Here is a 21,722-nt window from a genome sequence, read left to right on the forward strand (position 1 = left end):
TATATATATATATATATATATATATATATATATATATGTATATATATATAATATTCGGAATTAAATTTATGGTTGGACATGTATTTAACTTGATATAGGATTATCAATATATATAAACATTAGTAAATATGAGATTGTAATACGAAAATTAGTAATAATGAATTGTACAGATATTAGTTATACCCCTTTATCACTCAATTGGTTCAAACATGCCCTTAAATTACTGAAGGGCTATTTGGACCAACTATAGAACGATAAAATATTAAGACAAATACTAATAAAAAATTAAAGGTATTATGCATAACAAATCTTTTTGTTATTCGAGATAATTGCATTTTAATTGTATAATTGCTGAAAATAGTCCAATGGTTCTTCGAGATTTATTTAGAAAAGTCTAGAATAGTCTAGTGTAGCATCTAAGAAATGTGTAGATGTTCTAGATATATAATTAGATATTTATAGTCAAGCATAGAATAATCTAGAATTTGTTAGATATTTAGAAAATAAGAGGTTATCTAGATCTTTCTTGATAATGTATCTAGAATAATTCTAGAATCATCGATACACAAGTATAAATAGGGATGACTATTTTCATTTGTATTCAATCTAAATTGAAAGTTCTCTTCCGTTACAAAGTTCTCTTCTCAAAAATACACAATTCGCCTTTCATATCTTTCTCTTCTTAGTTGAACGTTCTGATCTTAGTTCATATCACTGGGAAGGATCATCTTGGACAATGGATGATATCGACTGACGAACACCATTGGAGACTGCGGGTATCCAACCGTATGTGGAGTTACAAAGAGAAGTTTTACTTTTTGATTGATGGAAACGAGAGAGACGTGAATTGTTGTGTGTTTTTGAACTCCTAAGGGAATCTGACTTTGATATTTTATAGACCCAACCAATGAGAAGACAATTGCGAGGATTGAACTCGTACGTCGTTGGATGATAGAGCAAATGAACGGTGGATAACAATGCTGACACATTTAACTATTTTGATGGATTATGATGATTTTGTTGCAAAAGAAAAAAGATTATATATGATTAATTTATTTCCAAAAAAAAAAAGATTATGATGAGTTTGTTGCCAGCAAAAAAGTTATCATAATCCCCTTCTTTTTGGCTATAAACTCCTCATAAATCCTTTTTTCTTGGGCAACTAATTAATCATATTTCTTTTCTTTTCTGGGTAACGAACTCATCATAATGCTTAAAGCGATTAAATGTGTTAGCATTGCTATCCAATGTTCCTTCGCTCTTTCATTCAATGGAGTATAAGTTCAGTCCTCATGATTTTCTTCTCATTTATAACTCGAGTTATTAACATATCAAAGTGGGATTGCCATAGGAACTCACATCTACACAACAACTCATCTTCCTCTCGTTTTTATAGATCAAAAAGCAAAACTTTTTTTTTCCGGAATAGATGAAAAATAAAATGACAGGCAAAGGAAAATTCCTTGGTTTCGTTTCTACAAAAAAAAGTCTAATTTCCACAACAACAAAGCCGGTCTCGAATTCCCAGTTGGTTATATTGCCCAGTTCCTCAAAGTCGAAAAGTAAGTCAAACGTGTCGGTGCCGAAGCTCTGATCTTCCTTGCTGTTGTGCTTGAGTACCTCGCAACTGAGGTAAATTTCGTTACTATTTATTTTTTGATATTTCAAATATCTGAATTTTACATATTTGTGGTTGTTCGTAGGTGCTTGAATTGGCTGGAAATATCTCCTTTGAACTATCTCCTTCTTATACACACGCTCCGCAGTCTGTAATAACTATTCAACCCCAATATGGTGCTCCTCTTATATTGCATAAATTGTAAGCTAGCATTATTAAGTTGAAGTATTTTGCATCTTTGGTCTTTACTTTTGTTCGATAGTAAGTCCACATCATCAATAAGTACATATGTAATTTGTGTAAGTTGAATGATCGATGTTAAAAAAATTCTTAACTAGATTTGTCTCATCGTCAATGTTGAAGAATTCACCATGTGAATCCTATTAACTATTACAATGTCTCGATTTCAAGCAACTTTACGTAATATTACTTGTGCTCCATACTCAGCTTGGAGTGTAACCACAAGATAAGGAGCATGGACATAAGACGGAGAAATTTCAAATGTAAAATGTTGTAAGAACATGGCAAGCGCGACTTTAGCTTCTAACATAGCAAAGTTTTGTCCAATGCATACTCGAGGACCAAATCCAAATGGGAAATAACCAAATTTTCCGTCTGTTGAACTTGCAACACCTTCACTAAATCTTTCTGGGTTGAATTCATTGGCGTTATTTCCCCATATTTCTTGGTCACGATGAACGAAAAGTGTAGGTATATTGACTTGAACTCCACAAGGTAAAGTTATATTTCCCAATTTTGTTGTTTCTCCAAGGACTCTTGCAAACATAACTCCTGGTTATATGATTATAGGCTTAATTTGACACCAAAATATAACATAAGAAAACTTGTAATTTTTAATCGCGATAAATCATCAAAGTCTGGTTTTTTTCCACCAAAAACTTGTAAAATCTCTTGTCTAGCACATTCTTGCCAGTCCAAATGCTTAGGCAATAAAACTAATGCCCAGCAAAATAAAAAAACTCACATTCTTGAATGACTTCCTCCATACTCATCCCCAAATTCTTGTTTACACTTTCTTTAATTTGCCTCTAATTCGATTCTTACAATACTCCAAGTAAATCATCATAACTAATTCCAGCATTTTCTCGTTCCATCGCCTTTAACCTTTTAGTAATAATACCATTGAACTTCTCACTTCTTTAACAATCTCCTTCACCCTTCGATTTGTTTTCGTTGGCAAAAGACTATAGTAATTAAAGTTAAAAATAAACTTATCAATATACATATAGGAGGACGACTAATTTCATGTATAGTCACTGAACTTCTTTAACTATTTTTATTGTTACAGTAGTATATATAAAGTTAAGTTACTTCATATTGTGATTTTTTTTTATTTATAATTTTTACTGTTACAGTAAATAATGTTCAACGACTATACGTGAATTTAACCTCGTAATTATATGTTATGTAGTGGTAAATTTAACTTGCTCCTGGAAGAGGAAATGATTTCATAACTAGCTCACTGAGTTCCATTTGAAGATCAAATATTTTTTTACCTTCTTCATAATTTGATCCAAATGCAGCTTTTGAAAGTGCATTTGAAGTTAAAATTTCAAGATTTGGCCATAAATCCAACTCATATGATCCATTTGCTCACCATGTCACAACAACATGAGTAAAATATTGATACCATAATCTATGAACAAAATAAACAAGATTTATTTTTCGTAGCAATTTATATTTTTAGATGAAATAATCACACAATACTGAATGAATAACCTGTATGTATAGTCACTCCGATTATTAACAAATTGTCTACGAAAGTCATTTATATTTGTAATGTATCATTAAAATCACTCAGGTTAAAGTAATTTTCTCATAAAACTATTATGGCTAAAAAAAAACTAAAAGGATACTTTCTTTTGTTATTTATGATATATTATGTTTATTTTTCTTATTTTTTTTTATAGAAATCTCTTTTAACTAAATATCAATATAAAAAATATAATTTAACTATTATTCTATTATTATACATTTTTGAATTTATGATTTTTTGAAAATATCTTTACCTTTCCTCTAACAAGCAAGTAAGCCAACTACCTTATCTCATTAGCGAAGCTAGAGTACATGAGTAGACTGCTTTTCTTAGTTAGAAAATGGAATTGATAAAAAAACTTTCTGTGGGCTTTGCTGCTTTTCTTTGAGTCCCATTTGACTGAGTCATACAAACTTCAAGTTTAATATCACACGATTTAAAAGACTACACGCGTCTTTAATTTAATATCATAAAATTAAAAAAAATATCTATTTTTATTTTTAACTACGGTAACCAGTCAAACTAAGACACATAAATTAAGGCAGATTGATGGTGTATAAATTAACTAACCTTGAGCTTTTCAAGGTGAAAAGCAAGATTGATAATTTTGCGATGTCTTGACCATTCATCCTTATTAGATGTTGCTAATCCTTTGATTAGTAGCTTAATTATGTGATAATTATCTGGCTTTACAAAAATGTAAGGTTTTGAGAAATATCCTTCACCATTTCAGCATCATTCATTAACACAACTGGTCTAGGTCCAAACCATGTAAAGGAAATTTTACCTGAAATAATTAGTGTTTAACTATTTAATAATTACAAATAATAATTCATAATAAACGAAACTAATAACATGAGATTTTTAAAAAAAATATTTGGCTTATTTGTCTAAAAAAATTAAAGTAAAAGTTAGAGGTTTTGACTAAACTAAGTCATTATCTAAAGCAATTCACCAAAATGATAAGTTTTTCTAAAATTTTACAAAACTAATATAAATGTATTTTACAGTAACGTTTTAGACTAGTGTAGCATCTAAGAAATGTGTAGATGTTCTAGATATATAATTAGATATTTATAGTCAAGTATAGAATAATCTAGAATTTGTTAGATATTTAGAAAATAAGAAATTATCTAGATCTTTCTTGATAATGTATCTAGAATAATTCTAGAATCATCGATACACAAGTATAAATAGGGATGACTATTTTCATTTGTATTCAATCTAAATTGAAAGTTCTCTTCCGTTACAAAGTTCTCTTCTCAAAAATACACAATTCGCCTTTCATATCTTTCTCTTCTTAGTTGAACGTTCTGATCTTAGTTCATATCACTGGGAAGGATCATCTTGGACAATGGATGATATCGACTGACGAACACCATTGGAGACTGCGGGTATCCAACCGTATGTGGGAGTTACAAAGAGAAGTTTTACTTTTTGATTGATGGATACGAGAGAGACGTGAATTGTTGTGTATTTTTGAGCTCCTAAGGGAATCCGACTTTGATATTTTATAGACCCAACCAATGAGAAGACAATTGCGAGGATTGAACTCGTACGTCGTTGGATGATAGAGCAAATGAACGGTGGATAACAATGCTGACACATTTAACTATTTTGATGGATTATGATGATTTTGTTGCAAAAAGAAAAAAGATTATATATGATTAATTTATTTCCAAAAAAAAAAGAGATTATGATGAGTTTGTTGCCAACAAAAAAGTTATCATAATCCCCTTCTTTTTGGCTATAAACTCCTCATAAATCCTTTTTTCTTGGGCAACTAATTAATCATATTTCTTTTTTTTTTCTGGGTAACAAACTCATCATAATGCTTAAAGCGATTAAATGTGTTAGCATTGCTATCCAATGTTCCTTCGCTCTTTCATCCAATGGAGTATAAGTTCAGTCCTCATGATTTTCTTCTCATTTATAACTCGAGTTATTAACATATCAAAGTGGGATTGCCATAGGAATTCACATCCACACAACAACTCATCTTCCTCTCGTTTTTATAGATCAAAAAGCAAAACTTTTTTTTTCGGAGTAGATGAAAAATAAAATGACAGGCAAAGGAAAATTCCTTGGTTTCGTTTCTACAAAAAAAAGTCGCATTTCCACAACAACAAAGCCGGTCTCGAATTCCCAGTTGGTTATATTGCCCAGTTCCTCAAAGTCGAAAAGTAAGTCAAACGTGTCGGTGCCGAAGCTCTGATCTTCCTTGCTGTTGTGCTTGAGTACCTTGCAACTGAGGTAAATTTCGTTACTATTTATTTTTTGATATTTCAAATATCTAAATTTTATGTATTTTTGGTTGTGCGTAGGTGCTTGAATTGGCTGGAAATATCTCCTTTGAACTATCTCCTTCTTATACACACTCTCTGCAGTCTGTAATAACTATTCAACCCCAATATGGTGCTCCTCTTATATTGCATAAATTGTAAGATAGCATTATTAAGTTAGAAGTATTTTGCATCTTTGGTCTTTACTTTTGTTCGATAGTAAGTCTACATCATCAATAAGTACATATGTAATTTGTGTAAGTTGAACGATCGATGTTAAAAAAATTCTTAACTAGATTTGTCTCATCGTCAATGTTGAAGAATTCACCATGTGAATGCTATTAACTATTACTATGTCTCGATTTCAAGCAAGTTAAAGTTACTCAGACTTTACAACTTTACGTTATATTACTTGTGCTCCATACTGAGCTTGGAGTGTAACCACAAGATAAGGAGCATGGACATAAGACTGAGAAATTTCAAATGTAAAATGTTGTAAGAACATGGCAAGCGCGACTTTAGCTTCTAACATAGCAAAGTTTTGTCCAATGCATACCCGAGGACCAAATCCAAATGGGAAAAAACCAAATTTTCCGTTTGTTGAACTTGCAACACCTTCACTAAATCTTTCTGGGTTGAATTCATTGGCGTTATTTCCCCATATTTCTTGGTCACGATGAACGAAAAGTGTAGGTATATTGACTTGAACTCCACAAGGTAAAGTTATATTTTCCAATTTTGTTGTTTCTCCAAGGACTCTTACAAACATAACTCCTGGTGGATATAGTCTAAGAGTCTCAAGAATAATCATATTGACCTGTGACAAAAAAAGACCATGTCAAATAAGCGAATTGAGTTACTTATATTGGACGGGTTATAGTAAATTAAATGTACTATAACCCGTCCAATATTTGAGTGGTTAAGGTGAATTTGTCTATGTATCATAACACAACCAACCTAACTCGGAAGAAATAGCGCTAATTGACCATTTCTCAATAACAATTTTTCAATTACATGTCTGATTAGTGTCTATTTGTGAATTTTATCCCCCCCCCCTCCCACACACACATAAGTTTTCTTATAGGTTAATTTGTATGAACTAATTTTTTATTTTATTAGTTCTTTTGGAGGGGGGTTATTTAGAGCGGCTCAACCAACTAAGCCACCCTCACAAATGGAATGTAGATGAAGTCCAACCTGCCCAAGTCTAGGTGAGTTGGGCGAATTATATGATTATGGGCTTAATTTGACACCAAAATATAACATAAGAAAACTTGTAATTTTTAATCGCGATAAATCATCCAAGTCTGTTTTTTTGCCACAAAAAACTTGTAAAATCTCTTGTCTAGCACATTCTTGCCAGTCCAAATGCTTAGACAATGAACCTTATTCTCGAAATTTTAATTTTTTTTAAAGGAAATTAATTAGAAGAGGTTAGCATGCAATTTAATTATTATTATGTTTTTATTTACTATTGATTTGAAATTTTTGCAAAAATATAACTTGTTCCTTTATAGCTAACTAAAATGGTATTTAAGTAGATGATTTTTTAGAAACAGTCTCATTATCTCTAGCAGATAGTTGTAAGCAGGGGCTGACCTATCGTGGGTCAAGTGGGTTGTTCATTAACTTTTGACCCCACTAATATAAATGTGACCCTTGACCGAGTGGTAGAGAGGCTCTAATTTTCCAAGCTAACCAAGTTCGAATCCTCGTTGCCACATTTTAAAATCTTGAATCCGCTACTGATTGTACCATTTCTAGACAAATGGACCAATAGTCGAGAAATTCTAATAATATAACAGGCTGGCAAGGAAAAAGAAGAAAAACAAATTATAAAGGCCGGCAAAGAGAATTACACATACATATATACATATATAATATTCGAAATTAAATTTATGGTTGGACATATATTTAACTTGATATAGGATTATCAATATATATAAACATTAGTAAAATGAGATTGTAATACGAAAATTAGTAATAATGAATTGTACAGATATTAGTTATACCCCTTTATCACTCAATTGGTTCAAACATGCCCTTAAATTACTGAAGGGCATATTTGGCCCAACTATAGAACGATAAAATATTAAGACAAATACTAATAAAAAATTAAAGGTATTATGCATAGCAAATCTTTTTGTTCTTCGAGATAATTGCATTTTAATTGTATAATAGCTGAAAATAGTCCAATGGTTCTTCGAGATTTATTTAGAAAAGTCTAGAATAGTCTAGTGTAGCATCTAAGAAATGTGTAGATGTTCTAGATATATAATTAGATATTTATAGTCAAGAATAGAATAATCTAGAATTTGTTAGATATTTAGAAAATAAGAAATTAACTAGATCTTTCTTGATAATGTATCTAGAATAATTCTAGAATCATCGATACACAAGTATAAATAGGGATGACTATTTTCATTTGTATTCAATCTAAATTGAAAGTTCTCTTCCGTTACAAAGTTCTCTTCTCAAAAATACACAATTCACCTTTCATATCTTTCTCTTCTTAGTTGAACGTTCTGATCTTAGTTCATATCACTGGGAAGGATCATCTTGGACAAGGGATGATATCTATTGACGAACACCATTGGAGACTGCGGGTATCCAACCGTATGTGGGAGTTACAAAGAGAAGTTTTACTTTTTGATTGATGGAAATGAGAGAGACGTGAATTGTTGTGTATTTCTGAGCTCCTAAGGGAATCCGCCTTTGATATTTTATAGACCCAACCAATGAGAAGACAATCGCGAGGATTGAACTCGTACATCGTTGGATGATAGAGCAAATGAACGGTGGATAACAATGCTGACACATTTAACTATTTTGAAGGATTATGATGATTTTGTTGCAAAAAGAAAAGATTATATATGATTAATTTATTTCCAAAAAAAAAAAAAGATTATGATGAGTTTGTTGCCAACAAAAAAAAAGTTATAATAATCCCCTTCTTTTTCGCTATAAACTCCTCATAAATCCTTTTTTTCTTGGGCAACTAATTAATCATATTTCTTTTTTTTTTCTGGGTAGCAAACTCATCATAATGCTTAAAGCGATTAAATGTGTTAGCATTGCTATCCACAATGTGTTAGCATTGCTATCCACTGTTCCTTCGCTCTTTCATCCAATGGAGTATAAGTTCAGTCCTCATGATTTTCTTCTCATTTATAACTCGAGTTATTAACATATCAAAGTGGGATTGCCATAGGAATTCACATCCACACAACAACTCATCTTCCTCTCGTTTTTATAGATCAAAAAGCAAAACTTTTTTTTTCGGAGTAGATGAAAAATAAAATGACAGGCAAAGGAAAATTCCTTGGTTTCGTTTCTACAAAAAAAAGTCGCATTTCCACAACAACAAAGCCGGTCTCGAATTCCCAGTTGGTTATATTGCCCAGTTCCTCAAAGTCGAAAAGTAAGTCAAACGTGTCGGTGCCAAAGCTCTGATCTTCCTTGCTGTTGTGCTTGAGTACCTTGCAACTGAGGTAAATATCGTTACTATTTATTTTTTTGATATTTCAAATATCTGAATTTTACATATTTGTGGTTGTGCGTAGGTGCTTGAATTGGCTGGAAATGCGGCGAGGGATAACAAGAAGACACGGATCATATCAAGGCATATTCAGTTGGCTGAGTTCCTCACCATTCTTTACAGCCAACTGAATGTGTCTTGGAATGATCCTCGTCTTCTTGTTAGCCTCTTCCGCATTTCTAGCCAATTCAAACATCTATAAACAATCACAAAGATATAAAATTCAAAAACATGAGATATCAGAAAAATAAAAATAGTAGCGAAATTCACCCGGTGCTCAAGGATTCAATCACAACATCCAGGAAGACCAGAGCTCCGATACGACACATTCGGCATACTTTCTGGCTCGAGGAATCAGGCGATACGACCGATTGGGATTGTAGATCGGCTTTGCTGCGGCGGGAACGAGACCTTTTTGCAGCAATGGAACCTAGGGTTTTTCCTTTACTAGTCATTTGTTATTTTTCCTAAACTGAAAGAAAAAAAGAGAATGNCTACTGAAAAAAAAAAGAGAAAAAAGAAGTTTTGCTTTTTGATCTATGAAAACGAGAGAAAAGTGAATTGTTGTGTGTATGTGAGTTCCTAAGGCAATTCGACTTTGATATTTATAGCCCACGGGAGTTATAACCCAGCCAATGAGAGACAATTACGAGGATCGAACTTATACACTGTTGGATAAAAGAAAAAATCAACGGTGAAGATATTTGTAGTCCACAAGAGTTACAACCCAGCCAATGAGAGACAATCACGAGGATTGAACTTATACGCCGTTGGATGAAAGAGAAAATCAACGGTGGAGATATTTTTAACCCACATGAGTTATAACCCAACCAATGAGAGACAATCGAGGGGATTTAACTTATACGCCGTTGGATCAAAGAGAAAATCAACGGTGGAGATATTTATAGCCCACTTGAGTTATAACCTAGCCAATGAGAGACAACACGAGGATTAAACTTATGCGCCGCTGGATGAAAGAAAAAATCAATGGTGAATAATGATGCTGACACATTTAATTGCTTTCAAGGATTCTGATGATTTTATTGAAAAAAAAAAGGATTATGATTAATTTGTTGCCAAATAAAAGAACTATTCATTTGGATATTAAATCTCAGATTATTCTTCTTGACCATTTTGTGTTTTTCATATATAATTTCTTATTATATTAATACTATTTCAGTCACTATAAAAATGTTAGTTTTGTTATGGGGTATTATTTTGATCAGCTGAATGTATTGCCTCCTTTTTGAAAGTCTGGTTCCACCTCAGTGGGTTCTGTTGGAATGGTTATCGGTATAACAGGGTGGCTCAACGTAATTAGAGTCCTAAAATGAGATATCAATCGGAGGCCTAAATCTAAATAAATTTTATATGCATTTATTTGGAGAATATTTTTCTTGCACTATTCAAATGCAAATTATTACTTAATATTTTTTTATAAATGATTTTTTTGAAAAAAAAAATTTCAATTATTAGTTTTATTTAGGAGAACTTTCACATATAACTACTCAAAAATAGCCTAATTATTCTCCATACAATTCGTAGCTACATGGGAGAGAGGTGAATTGTATATGTATATCGATTAGATAATTATACATGATACATATGTATTTGTTGGCGAATTATACATATACAAATGTGACTAATTATACAAAAACTCGAAGTCTGACCAGGTAATTAATATATAATGTTAATCGTGAGTGATAATTATAACAAACTATAGCTGTGATGAATAATTAAGTAGTATAAATTTGCTTAGCCGCGTAATTTTCCCTTTTCAGTATTATGATGCTGAAGAAGAAGTTATAAATTTGTAAAATACACAGAAATGTAATTTTGTTATACTTTTCTTCCTTTAACTCTACACTAACAACAGGACAAGAAAAAGAAAAAGAAAAAGTGATGGTGTGAATTTAGTTGTGGCTGCAAATTGAGAAATGGAAACCAATGGAATTCTGAGAAATTGAAACCACAATTTTCGGAAGAAAAAACTACTCGAATAAAAGGATGAAATTTAAGATTGATACTGATAAAAATAGTACAATGGTGCTTAATTATAGTACTGCCACTCTTTTCATGGCCAGTTTCCTCTTCATTTCTTCACAGTATCTGATTAGTTGTCAGCCTCCTGAAACATTTATCACCAATTCCTCCATTTCCTGGATCAATAGCCACACTGACACCCATACTATCGAGAGAAGGGAACGAGACTCAGTTTGTTTCTGGTTTCTTATATGATTACAGCTTGTGTTTTTGGCGTTCTTTTATTCCCAAAGATCAGTAACAATGATTCTTATCTAAATTACACGAGATTAGTATGGTCAGCAAATCGGAATAATCCAGTTAGAACTAATGCAACTTAGGCAAGATGGAGGCTTATTCTTGATGGACTCAGATGGAACTTTGATTTGGAGTACAATCACAAGCACAAGAGGAAAGGTTGTCGCGGGATTCAAATTGACTTTCTTTATGACAAAAGTAACGATATCATTTGGCAGTCGTTTGATCATCCGACAGACACTTTGGTTCCGGGACAAATGACAAATGCTGGACAAAAGCTGAGATCAAGTGTATCAGCAACAAATTGGAGTGAAGGTTTGTTCACATTTGAAGTTCAACTATTTGGGTTTTTAGCATACATTGAGTCAAATCCACGTCAACTCTATGTGTCAAGACTCGGTGGGGATAATAGTTCCCCGTTTCCTGGATTAGTCTTTGATTCGAAAATAATTATTTTCAGAGGGACATTAATCCTAAATTTAGCATTTTCAAATACTAGATTCATGAGGTTTGGAGATGACGGGCATTTAAGGGTGTATCACTGGAAAGGATCTTGGTTAGAGGAGGCTGATCTATTGACAGACTACATTGGTGAGTGCGGGTATCCAACCGTGTGTGGGAATTACTCTGTTTGTGCAAACGGGCAGTTTACTTGTCCTCAAACCGCGGTTGATCAGACTAACTTTCTCCAGCAAATAAATTACAGGCAGCCGGTGTGTGCTTATTACACCTATCTCTTGTGAACATTCCGAATATCCTATATTGATGGGGCTTAAGTACATAGCTTATATTCCACTCTATTTGCAATATGGTACCAACAGAACAGATTTGGAGAATTGCAAAACGTCTTTCTTAAGCAATTGTGCTTGCAAAGCAGCTCAATTTCGATTTAGTAGTCCTAATAACACAATGGGTCACTGCGCATTGTTGAATGATGTGTTTTCGCTCACATACGATTATGGAGCACCCAATAAGACCACTCTTTTCATCAAGGTGCAGAGCTCTTTCAACTTTACAAGTCTCTCCATCACTTGTCTCTTCAGAGAAGAAATCAAAGCGTGTCCCAGCGATTGTAGGATCCACCATCGGAGCTTCATTTGGTTTGCTTCTCATGGTTTTAACTTGCTTTGCCTATATTTTCAGAAGGAGAAAAGGGATCGAGGAAGATGAGGAGGAGTTCCTTGATCAAATACCCGGAATGCGTACTAGATTTTCCTATGAGGAACTCACTGTGATGACAGAAAATTTCAATGAGAAACTTGGGGAAGGGGGATTTTGGTGCTGTATTTGAAGGAACAATGAGTGATGGCACCAAAAGAGCGGTGAAGCGTCTGCAAGGTTTGGTAATGTGAAGAAATCATTCTTAGCTGAGGTAGCAACAATAGGTAGCATTCAGCATGTTTATCTGGTAAAACTTATTGGATTTTGTGCTGAGAAATCACACAGGCTTTTGGCTTATGAATACATGGCCAATGGCTCTTTAGATAGGTGGATTTTTCACGGAACATGGGAAAAATCTCTCACATGGGATATGAGGAAAAAAATCATATCAGACATCGCCAAGGGCCTAGCTTACCTACATGAAGACTGCAACAACAAAATTATTCATTTGGATATTAAACCTCAGAACATTCTTCTTGATCACAATCTCAATGCAAAAGTATCAGATTTTGGGTTATCAAAGCTTGTGGGTAAAGATGAAAGTAAGATAGCTAGAACAATGAGAGGAACATCAGGCTATTTAGCACCTGAATGGCTAAATGAGGTCATTACAGAGAAAGTGGATGTTAATAGCTTTGGGGTTGTGATCTTGGAAATCATCTGTGTTTGGAAGAATTTGGATCGTCATCAAGATGAGGATGATATGCATTTGCTTAGTTTGTTCATGAGAAAGGCAGTGGAGAGACAACTCTTGGAAATGGTGGACAAGAAGAGTGAAGACATGCAGCTACATAGAAAAGAGGCTGTGGAAATGAAGATTGCAGCCTGGTGTTTACAAAGTGATTATACTAAGAGGCCTTCCATGTCGTTGGTAGTTAAGGTGTTGCAAGGTTTAGTCGCTGCTGAAACCGACTTGGATTACAGCTTCACATTTCCAACAATGACGAGAAGAGTTGCCGGAACTAATCAAGAAAGAGAATCTGTTGTTGGTATCAGTTTACCACTTCCATCACAGTTGTCAGGACCTAGGTAAATTCTTAGTAGTATTTATTATCAAGACTGAATAGCTAATAAGTTACAACCATATCCCATACCTTTGAGTTATCACTTGTTTTTTGCTGCGAAAAGCCATTTTGTGTTTTTCATAATCCTTATTATATCAATACTATTTCAGAAACATAATCTAGAAAAGTAGAACACACTGTCTAGTAGAGAAATCTTAGTTTTCATGTAGTCTAATTAACTTATTGAGTATCATGATCCATTTCATTCTGAACAGCTGAATGGATTGCGCTTATGAGCCCTTTTTCTTTCTCTGAGTTTTTTTTTTTAATATTTTATTATTATTATATTTTGTCAATAGTAGGTCAAATTTATTGAATTTTCATATACAAATTCATGTGAGTTATTTGTGTATAAAGCTAATTAAGTATTGAAATTTTTTTTGATAACAACCAGCATAGCCCAATAAAAGTAAAAATGTATTTATGAGCTTTGATATGTTGAGTGATGTGATATTCATTCCCTATTCAGCTTCACTTTCTTTGTTTGAATTTAATTTTTTTAATGGAGTTTTCATCCAAAAGAAAGAAGGAAGGATAACAACCCATGTTAAGAAAAAAAGGAATGAATACAATATCATATTTTGGTTATTTTACTCATGAAATTATATTAACTTTCTTTGCTTTAGTTTTAGTTGATTATTTTAGTTATTTGATACATAGTTTATCCCTCTCTTTCTCATTCAAAATTTATATTACTCATCACTCAAATGTCATAATATTATTTTTATCATTTTTTTTATTTTTCAAATGCAATTTTAACAATACAATTCCACAAAATATAAAAAAAAATGTTGAATTCCTTTTCTAACAAAAATATATTATAATTGCAATGAGTCATATCAAATGAAGTTTGTTTAGGAATGTAATATTGATTGTGGTGGTAGGACAAGAGTTTAATAGATGATATGAGTGTATTAAGTTTGTAATCTATGAATTTAATTAACGTAATTGTTTTTTAATCAAAACATAATATCTATATAAAAATTATAAAATTTTGGCAAATTCATATCAAATTTTAACTCATAAACTAAAATTAAAATCAATTTAGTACTAATTAAGAATCTTCTAGATTACACTTTAGATATTGGATGTCATTGATTTTTAAATATATTTATTATATATTGATGCAATTTTTAAAAATACTTATGCTCACTGAAAAGGGATACACGCACAACGGGCGTGTCCGTATACTAGTATATCAAAAAGCAACACTTTTTTTTTCCGGAATAGATGAAAAATAAAATGACATGCAAAGGAAAATTCCTTGGTTTCGTTTCTACAAAAAAAAGTCTCATTTCCACAACAACAAAGCCGGTCTCGAATTTCCAGTTGGTTATATTGCCCAGTTCCTCAAAGTCGAAAAGTAAGTCAAACGTGTCGGTGCCGAAGCTCTGATCTTCCTTGCTGTTGTGCTTGAGTACCTTGCAACTGAGGTAAATTTTGTTACTATTTATTTTTTTGATATTTCAAATATCTGAATTTTACATATTTGTGGTTGTGCGTAGGTGCTTGAATTGGCTGGAAATGCGGCGAGGGATAACAAGAAGACACGGATCATGTCAAGGCATATTCAGTTGGCTGAGTTCCTCACCATTCTTTACAGCCAACTGAATGTGTCTTGGAATGATCCTCGTCTTCTTGTTAGCCTCTTCCGCATTTCTAGCCAATTCAAACATCTATAAACAATCACAAAGATATAAAATTCAAAAACATGAGATATCAGAAAAATAAAAATAGTAGCGAAATTCACCCGGTGCTCAAGGATTCAATCACAACATCCAGGAAGACCAGAGCTCCGATACGACACATTCGGCATACTTTCTGGCTCGAGGAATCAGGCGATACGACCGATTGGGATTGTAGATCGGCTTTGCTGCGGCGGGAACGAGACCTTTTTGCAGCAATGGAACCTAGGGTTTTTCCTTTACTAGTCATTTGTTATTTTTCCTAAACTGAAAGAAAAAAAGAGAATGACGAGAAGAGTTGCCGGAACTACTCAAGAAAGAGAATCTGTTGTTGGTATCAGTTTACCACTTCCATCACAGTTGTCAGTACCTAGGTAAATTCTTAGTAGTATTTATTATCAAGACTGAATAGCTAATAAGTTACAACCATATGTCCATATCTTTGAGTTATCACTTGTTATTTGCTGCGAAAAGCCATTTTGTGTTTTTCATAATCCTTATATCAATACTATGTCAAAAACATAAACTAGAAAAGTAGAACACACTGTCTAGTAGAGAAATCTTAGTTTTCATGTAGTCTAATTAACTTATTGAGTATCATGATCCATTTCATTCTGAACAGCTGAATGGATTGCGCTTATGAGCCCTTTTTCTTTCTCTGAGTTTTTTTTTTTAATATTTTATTATTATTATATTTTGTCAATAGTAGGTCAAATTTATTGAATTTTCATATACAAATTCATGTGAGTTATTTGTGTATAAAGCTAATTAAGTATTGAAATTTTTTTTGATAACAACCAGCATAGCCCAATAAAAGTAAAAATGTATTTATGAGCTTTGATATGTTGAGTGATGTGATATTCATTCCCTATTCAGCTTCACTTTCTTTGTTTGAATTTAATTTTTTTAATGGAGTTTTCATCCAAAAGAAAGAAGGAAGGATAACAACCCATGTTAAGAAAAAAAGGAATGAATACAATATCATATTTTGGTTATTTTACTCATGAAATTATATTAACTTTCTTTGCTTTAGTTTTAGTTGATTATTTTAGTTATTTGATACATAGTTTATCCCTCTCTTTCTCATTCAAAATTTATATTACTCATCACTCAAATGTCATAATATTATTTTTATCATTTTTTTTATTTTTCAAATGCAATTTTAACAATACAATTCCACAAAATATAAAAAAAAATGTTGAATTCCTTTTCTAACAAAAATATATTATAATTGCAATGAGTCATATCAAATGAAGTTTGTTTAGGAATGTAATATTGATTGTGGTGGTAGGACAAGAGTTTAATAGATGATATGAGTGTATTAAGTTTGTAATCTATGAATTTAATTAACGTAATTGTTTTTTAATCAAAACATAATATCTATATAAAAATTATAAAATTTTGGCAAATTCATATCAAATTTTAACTCATAAACTAAAATTAAAATCAATTTAGTACTAATTAAGAATCTTCTAGATTACACTTTAGATATTGGATGTCATTGATTTTTAAATATATTTATTATATATTGATGCAATTTTTAAAAATACTTATGCTCACTGAAAAGGGATACACGCACAACGGGCGTGTCCGTATACTAGTATATCAAAAAGCAACACTTTTTTTTTCCGGAATAGATGAAAAATAAAATGACATGCAAAGGAAAATTCCTTGGTTTCGTTTCTACAAAAAAAAGTCTCATTTCCACAACAACAAAGCCGGTCTCGAATTTCCAGTTGGTTATATTGCCCAGTTCCTCAAAGTCGAAAAGTAAGTCAAACGTGTCGGTGCCGAAGCTCTGATCTTCCTTGCTGTTGTGCTTGAGTACCTTGCAACTGAGGTAAATTTTGTTACTATTTATTTTTTTGATATTTCAAATATCTGAATTTTACATATTTGTGGTTGTGCGTAGGTGCTTGAATTGGCTGGAAATGCGGCGAGGGATAACAAGAAGACACGGATCATGTCAAGGCATATTCAGTTGGCTGAGTTCCTCACCATTCTTTACAGCCAACTGAATGTGTCTTGGAATGATCCTCGTCTTCTTGTTAGCCTCTTCCGCATTTCTAGCCAATTCAAACATCTATAAACAATCACAAAGATATAAAATTCAAAAACATGAGATATCAGAAAAATAAAAATAGTAGCGAAATTCACCCGGTGCTCAAGGATTCAATCACAACATCCAGGAAGACCAGAGCTCCGATACGACACATTCGGCATACTTTCTGGCTCGAGGAATCAGGCGATACGACCGATTGGGATTGTAGATCGGCTTTGCTGCGGCGGGAACGAGACCTTTTTGCAGCAATGGAACCTAGGGTTTTTCCTTTACTAGTCATTTGTTATTTTTCCTAAACTGAAAGAAAAAAAGAGAATGACGAGAAGAGTTGCCGGAACTACTCAAGAAAGAGAATCTGTTGTTGGTATCAGTTTACCACTTCCATCACAGTTGTCAGTACCTAGGTAAATTCTTAGTAGTATTTATTATCAAGACTGAATAGCTAATAAGTTACAACCATATGTCCATATCTTTGAGTTATCACTTGTTATTTGCTGCGAAAAGCCATTTTGTGTTTTTCATAATCCTTATATCAATACTATGTCAAAAACATAAACTAGAAAAGTAGAACACACTGTCTAGTAGAGAAATCTTAGTTTTCATGTAGTCTAATTAACTTATTGAGTATCATGATCCATTTCATTCTGAACAGCTGAATGGATTGCGCTTATGAGCCCTTTTTCTTTTCACCTAGCTCTCATTCAACTATTTTTCAGTCTGCTTAGTATTCTTCATTTTTCTTATCATTGTCTTATTGTCTCAGTGTGTTCTTCTTTGGTCCGACCACACATGGAGACATCTTTGAAGCTTTCGTGATATGGAAACTAAGATGTTTTACTGCAGTTTTTCTGTTTATAACACAGAATAAGTAGACCCCTTAGTCTTAAGAAATATAAAATGTGCTGCATATGAGGATGTATTGACCACAAAGATGCAAATTATAAAAGAAAATGCTATCTATCTCTGCCACGAGACATTAATTGGTTATCTATCAAAGCTACTTTAGTTTACCTTTTACATTATGTCATAGTTTACCTGTTAGCCTAGCCAAATTTATGTACGAGAAAAAGATGGATCTGGTGATGAAGCATGGAAATACATTTTCACAAAAGAATGACTTGATAAAGGAAAAAAAAACTTACAACCTCTTAAGCTAGTTCTTCACCTTGGCCCGGATAAAATTGAAGGCAATATTAAACTGATAGTGTCTTCCCTCTGTCGGTTGTCATCCTCAACCTCGGGTAGGCTTGTGAAATCGTAATCCAAGTTTGTTTCAACAGACACCAAACCTTCCAATGCCTTAACCACTAATGACATGGAAGGTCTCTTGGTGAAATCTCCCTGTAGACACCACGCAGCAATGCTCATCATTTCTGTCACTGCTTCTTTGTGGATCTGCATATCCTCATTGTTTTTGTCAACAATATCCATAAGCTGCTGTTGTTCCGATTTTCTTTCGAAAACACTTAGCAAATGGACATCCTCATCAGCTTGGGACCGATCCAAATTCTTTCTTCCACACAACAGCTCCAAGAGCACAATTCCAAATGCATACACGTCTACTTTCTCAGTGATAACTGACCTCAACCATTCAGGAGCCAAATACCCTGGTGTTCCTCTCATCCTAGTTACAACTTTGCTTTCGTCTTTATCGATCAGTTTCGACAGACCAAAGTCAGATATCTTAGCATTGAAGTTTTTATCTAGAAGGATATTTTGTGGTTTGATGTCCAAATGAATTATCTTCTGGCTGCATTCGTCATGAAGATAAGCTAATCCTTTGGCAATATCTGTTATAATCCTTTGCCTTGTATGCCATCTAAGCCCATTTTCTTCATCTTTATGATAAATCCATCTATCTAGTGATCCATTTACCATATGTTCATAGATCAGAAGTCTTTGGGTCTTTTCGGCACAAAATCCAATGAGTTTTACCAGATTGACGTGGTGAATCCCACCGACTATGTTGACTTCTGTTAAGAATGAATCCATCACATGACCTAGACCATCCAGACGCTTTACAGCTATTTTGGTGCCATTACTCAGTGTTCCTTCATATACTGAGCCAAATCCTCCTTCCCCGAGCTTTCTGCTGAAATCTTCAGTTATTATTCTTAGCTCATTGTAAGAGAACCGAGTTAGCATTCCCGTAAAGTTTGGTTCGAGATCCATAAAATCCCCGGCCTTTGTGGAATCCTGTTTCCTCTTTTTGAAGATAACAAAGCAAGCAGTGATACTTAAAATCATCCCAAAGAAAGCTGCAAGACTAGATCCTATTATCACAACGTAAGTTCTTGATTTTTTTCCTCCAGAAATGGTTTGAGACTGATTCTGTGTGTTTGAGGAATTCTGCACCTTAAGAAATACTCTCTTGTCCATTCCGTCCTCGGTGTCTACGAGAGAAAATACCTCATTCAGTAATAAACAGCTCCCATTTGTAGCCCCATCTGAATCATATCCGAAGACAACAGCTTTGCAGGAACAGTTTCTTAGACAGGCCCCTTTGCAATCTTCCAACTTTTTCCGCTCAAACCATAATGGACTCGAAATCAGTTCATGATTGAACTCAAATGCAAGATTTGTGGTATTCTTGAGCTCTACGAAACTCTGATTCTGCGAAGAGTTGCAGTAAATGGTTGTCAACTCCAAACATCCAACATCTTTTTTCCTCTCATCTAATGACCTGAAGAAATTTTGCTCTGGCGGACAACTACATTGCCCGTTACTTGTACAAATCCCAAATCTTCCACACGCCATTGGGTACCCACAATTCCCTGTATTTATATTCATCAAAAGATCAGATATGATTTTCCAATCAAATGCGCTCTCTTCCCATTCGTATACCCGTAAATGTCCATCAGGCTCAAGCTTCATGTATTGAGCTGGTGATGTAGGAGGGTATTGCTGAACAGTAAGTGTTTGACCATCAAAACTGAAATAAACACTACTCTTCAGATCATTAGAACCATAGTAAAACTGAGGTGGATCAGATTCGATGTAAGTGGCCCAGCTTCCATTGATAATAGTTAAAGAAAGCAAACTTTGACTCCAATTGGTTACTGAGACGCTTGCTACAAGCTTCCTCCCAGAAACCAAGCTCTGCCCCGGGATCAAAGTATCTGTAGGATGATCGAACGACTGCCAAACTGTGCGATTGGCTTTGTCAAAGAGCACGAGATTCCCCGTTTCTGTCATGTTTAAGCCAGAAACAGATTTTCCAGTAGTATTAGTGGACCAAACAAGAGTTCCATCAGAGTCTGCCAAGACCAAGTTGCCATCTTGTCCTAGTTTCAAGGTTGCATTGGCTTTCACTGGACGATCTCGATTAGCAGACCAAACCAACTGGGGATCCATTAACTTTCTCTCAGTAGAGGTGGTGTCTGGGAATGCAAAGAAGATCCCGAGATGGCATTCGTCACTTTGGTCATTGCAGGAGAAGCCACAAAAGTGGTACTTATTTCCATTATTTCCACTTAATAGGATAGGTGTGAAGACAGATAATCCATATGTGGATTCTGCATCAAACGAAAACGGCCTGTTGGTCCATGAAGTGGAAAGTCCAGCAGTAGAATTCAAATAACTGCCATTTAGATACCATGAAATCTGGGATGAAGCAAACAAAAAGTGGAGACAAAGGATGAACAGGACAGGAAAACACAATCTCTGCTCTGCAATCATTTCTTACTAACAAAATGTTTCAAATCTAATCCTTTTTTGGTGTTCTAATAATGCCTTTCTTTTGGGAACGCGTCTCTTTGGTCAATACAAGAGAGCGGCCACACAAAAATACTTTCATTCCATGTGGTATTATTTTTTTACAAAAGTTTTGTCTACTTTCAATACGGACGGAGCTAGAAGCACAGATACAGGTTCGATGATACCAAACTCAGTAGCTTTGCTCAAACAGTATATTCGTATAAAGAACTTCATAAATATTGTCATTACTCATATGATACTTTTCACAAACATAAAGTGATCATGATGTGGATATTCCCTTTTACACGTGAAGGATAAATATGATATAATTATTTACTTTAAAATATTTTAAAGCAAAGTGGGATACAGACTAATGTCTTCCTTTATCCTATTATTTTAATGGACACTATAAGCGTTCCCTTTTATTATTCTTACAGGTTCCAGGTTGCTTCTTTATTGCTATAAAATAATAAAATGAAAAAAAATGAGACCCTCATTAGCAGAAACTACATTTTTTTTAGTAACACCCCCCATTCATTTCCACAACTAATTGGAGTAT

The 21,722-nt window shown here is 33.6% G+C and overlaps 2 protein-coding genes, 2 long non-coding RNA genes and 1 pseudogene across 5 annotated transcripts; 2 read left to right on the top strand and 3 right to left on the bottom strand.

Annotated features, from left to right (window-relative positions):
- Positions 1-525: 525 nt before the first annotated feature.
- Positions 526-1,927, top strand: LOC114077973. 2 transcript variants are annotated; one of them, XR_003579370.1, is made up of 2 exons: positions 526-1,632; positions 1,704-1,927. It is a non-coding gene; the product is annotated as an uncharacterized LOC114077973 (long non-coding RNA). The 2 variants fall into 2 exon arrangements; XR_003579371.1 differs by having other exon boundaries at positions 526-1,562.
- A 97-nt stretch (positions 1,928-2,024) lies between these two features.
- On the bottom strand, positions 2,025-2,405 carry LOC107025273 (11-oxo-beta-amyrin 30-oxidase-like). The gene has a single exon (XM_015226065.1). It carries the CDS (start codon positions 2,403-2,405, stop codon positions 2,025-2,027), a length of 381 nt encoding a protein of 126 aa, XP_015081551.1.
- A 5,571-nt stretch (positions 2,406-7,976) lies between these two features.
- LOC114077904 lies at positions 7,977-9,700 on the bottom strand. Its single transcript, XR_003579275.1, has 2 exons — positions 9,486-9,700; positions 7,977-9,163 (listed from the first exon to the last, which is right to left on the bottom strand). It is a non-coding gene; the product is annotated as an uncharacterized LOC114077904 (long non-coding RNA).
- A 1,747-nt stretch (positions 9,701-11,447) lies between these two features.
- Positions 11,448-13,885, top strand: LOC107025275 (annotated as a pseudogene).
- A 4,659-nt stretch (positions 13,886-18,544) lies between these two features.
- Positions 18,545-21,234, bottom strand: LOC107025563 (G-type lectin S-receptor-like serine/threonine-protein kinase SD2-5). The gene has a single exon (XM_015226344.2). The coding sequence runs from the start codon at positions 21,143-21,145 to the stop codon at positions 18,629-18,631; it is 2,517 nt and encodes an 838-aa protein (XP_015081830.1). The 5' UTR covers positions 21,146-21,234; the 3' UTR covers positions 18,545-18,628.
- Positions 21,235-21,722: the final 488 nt, after the last annotated feature.

This window comes from Solanum pennellii, chromosome 7 (genome assembly GCF_001406875.1).
Source record: "Solanum pennellii chromosome 7, SPENNV200".
Lineage (NCBI taxonomy): Eukaryota > Viridiplantae > Streptophyta > Magnoliopsida > Solanales > Solanaceae > Solanum > Solanum pennellii.

Coding starts and splice junctions, on each gene's coding strand:
- LOC107025273 (XM_015226065.1), bottom strand. CDS start 2,405: ATGTTTGCAAGAGTCCTTGGAGAAACAACAAAATTGGGAAATATAACT.
- LOC107025563 (XM_015226344.2), bottom strand. CDS start 21,145: ATGATTGCAGAGCAGAGATTGTGTTTTCCTGTCCTGTTCATCCTTTGT.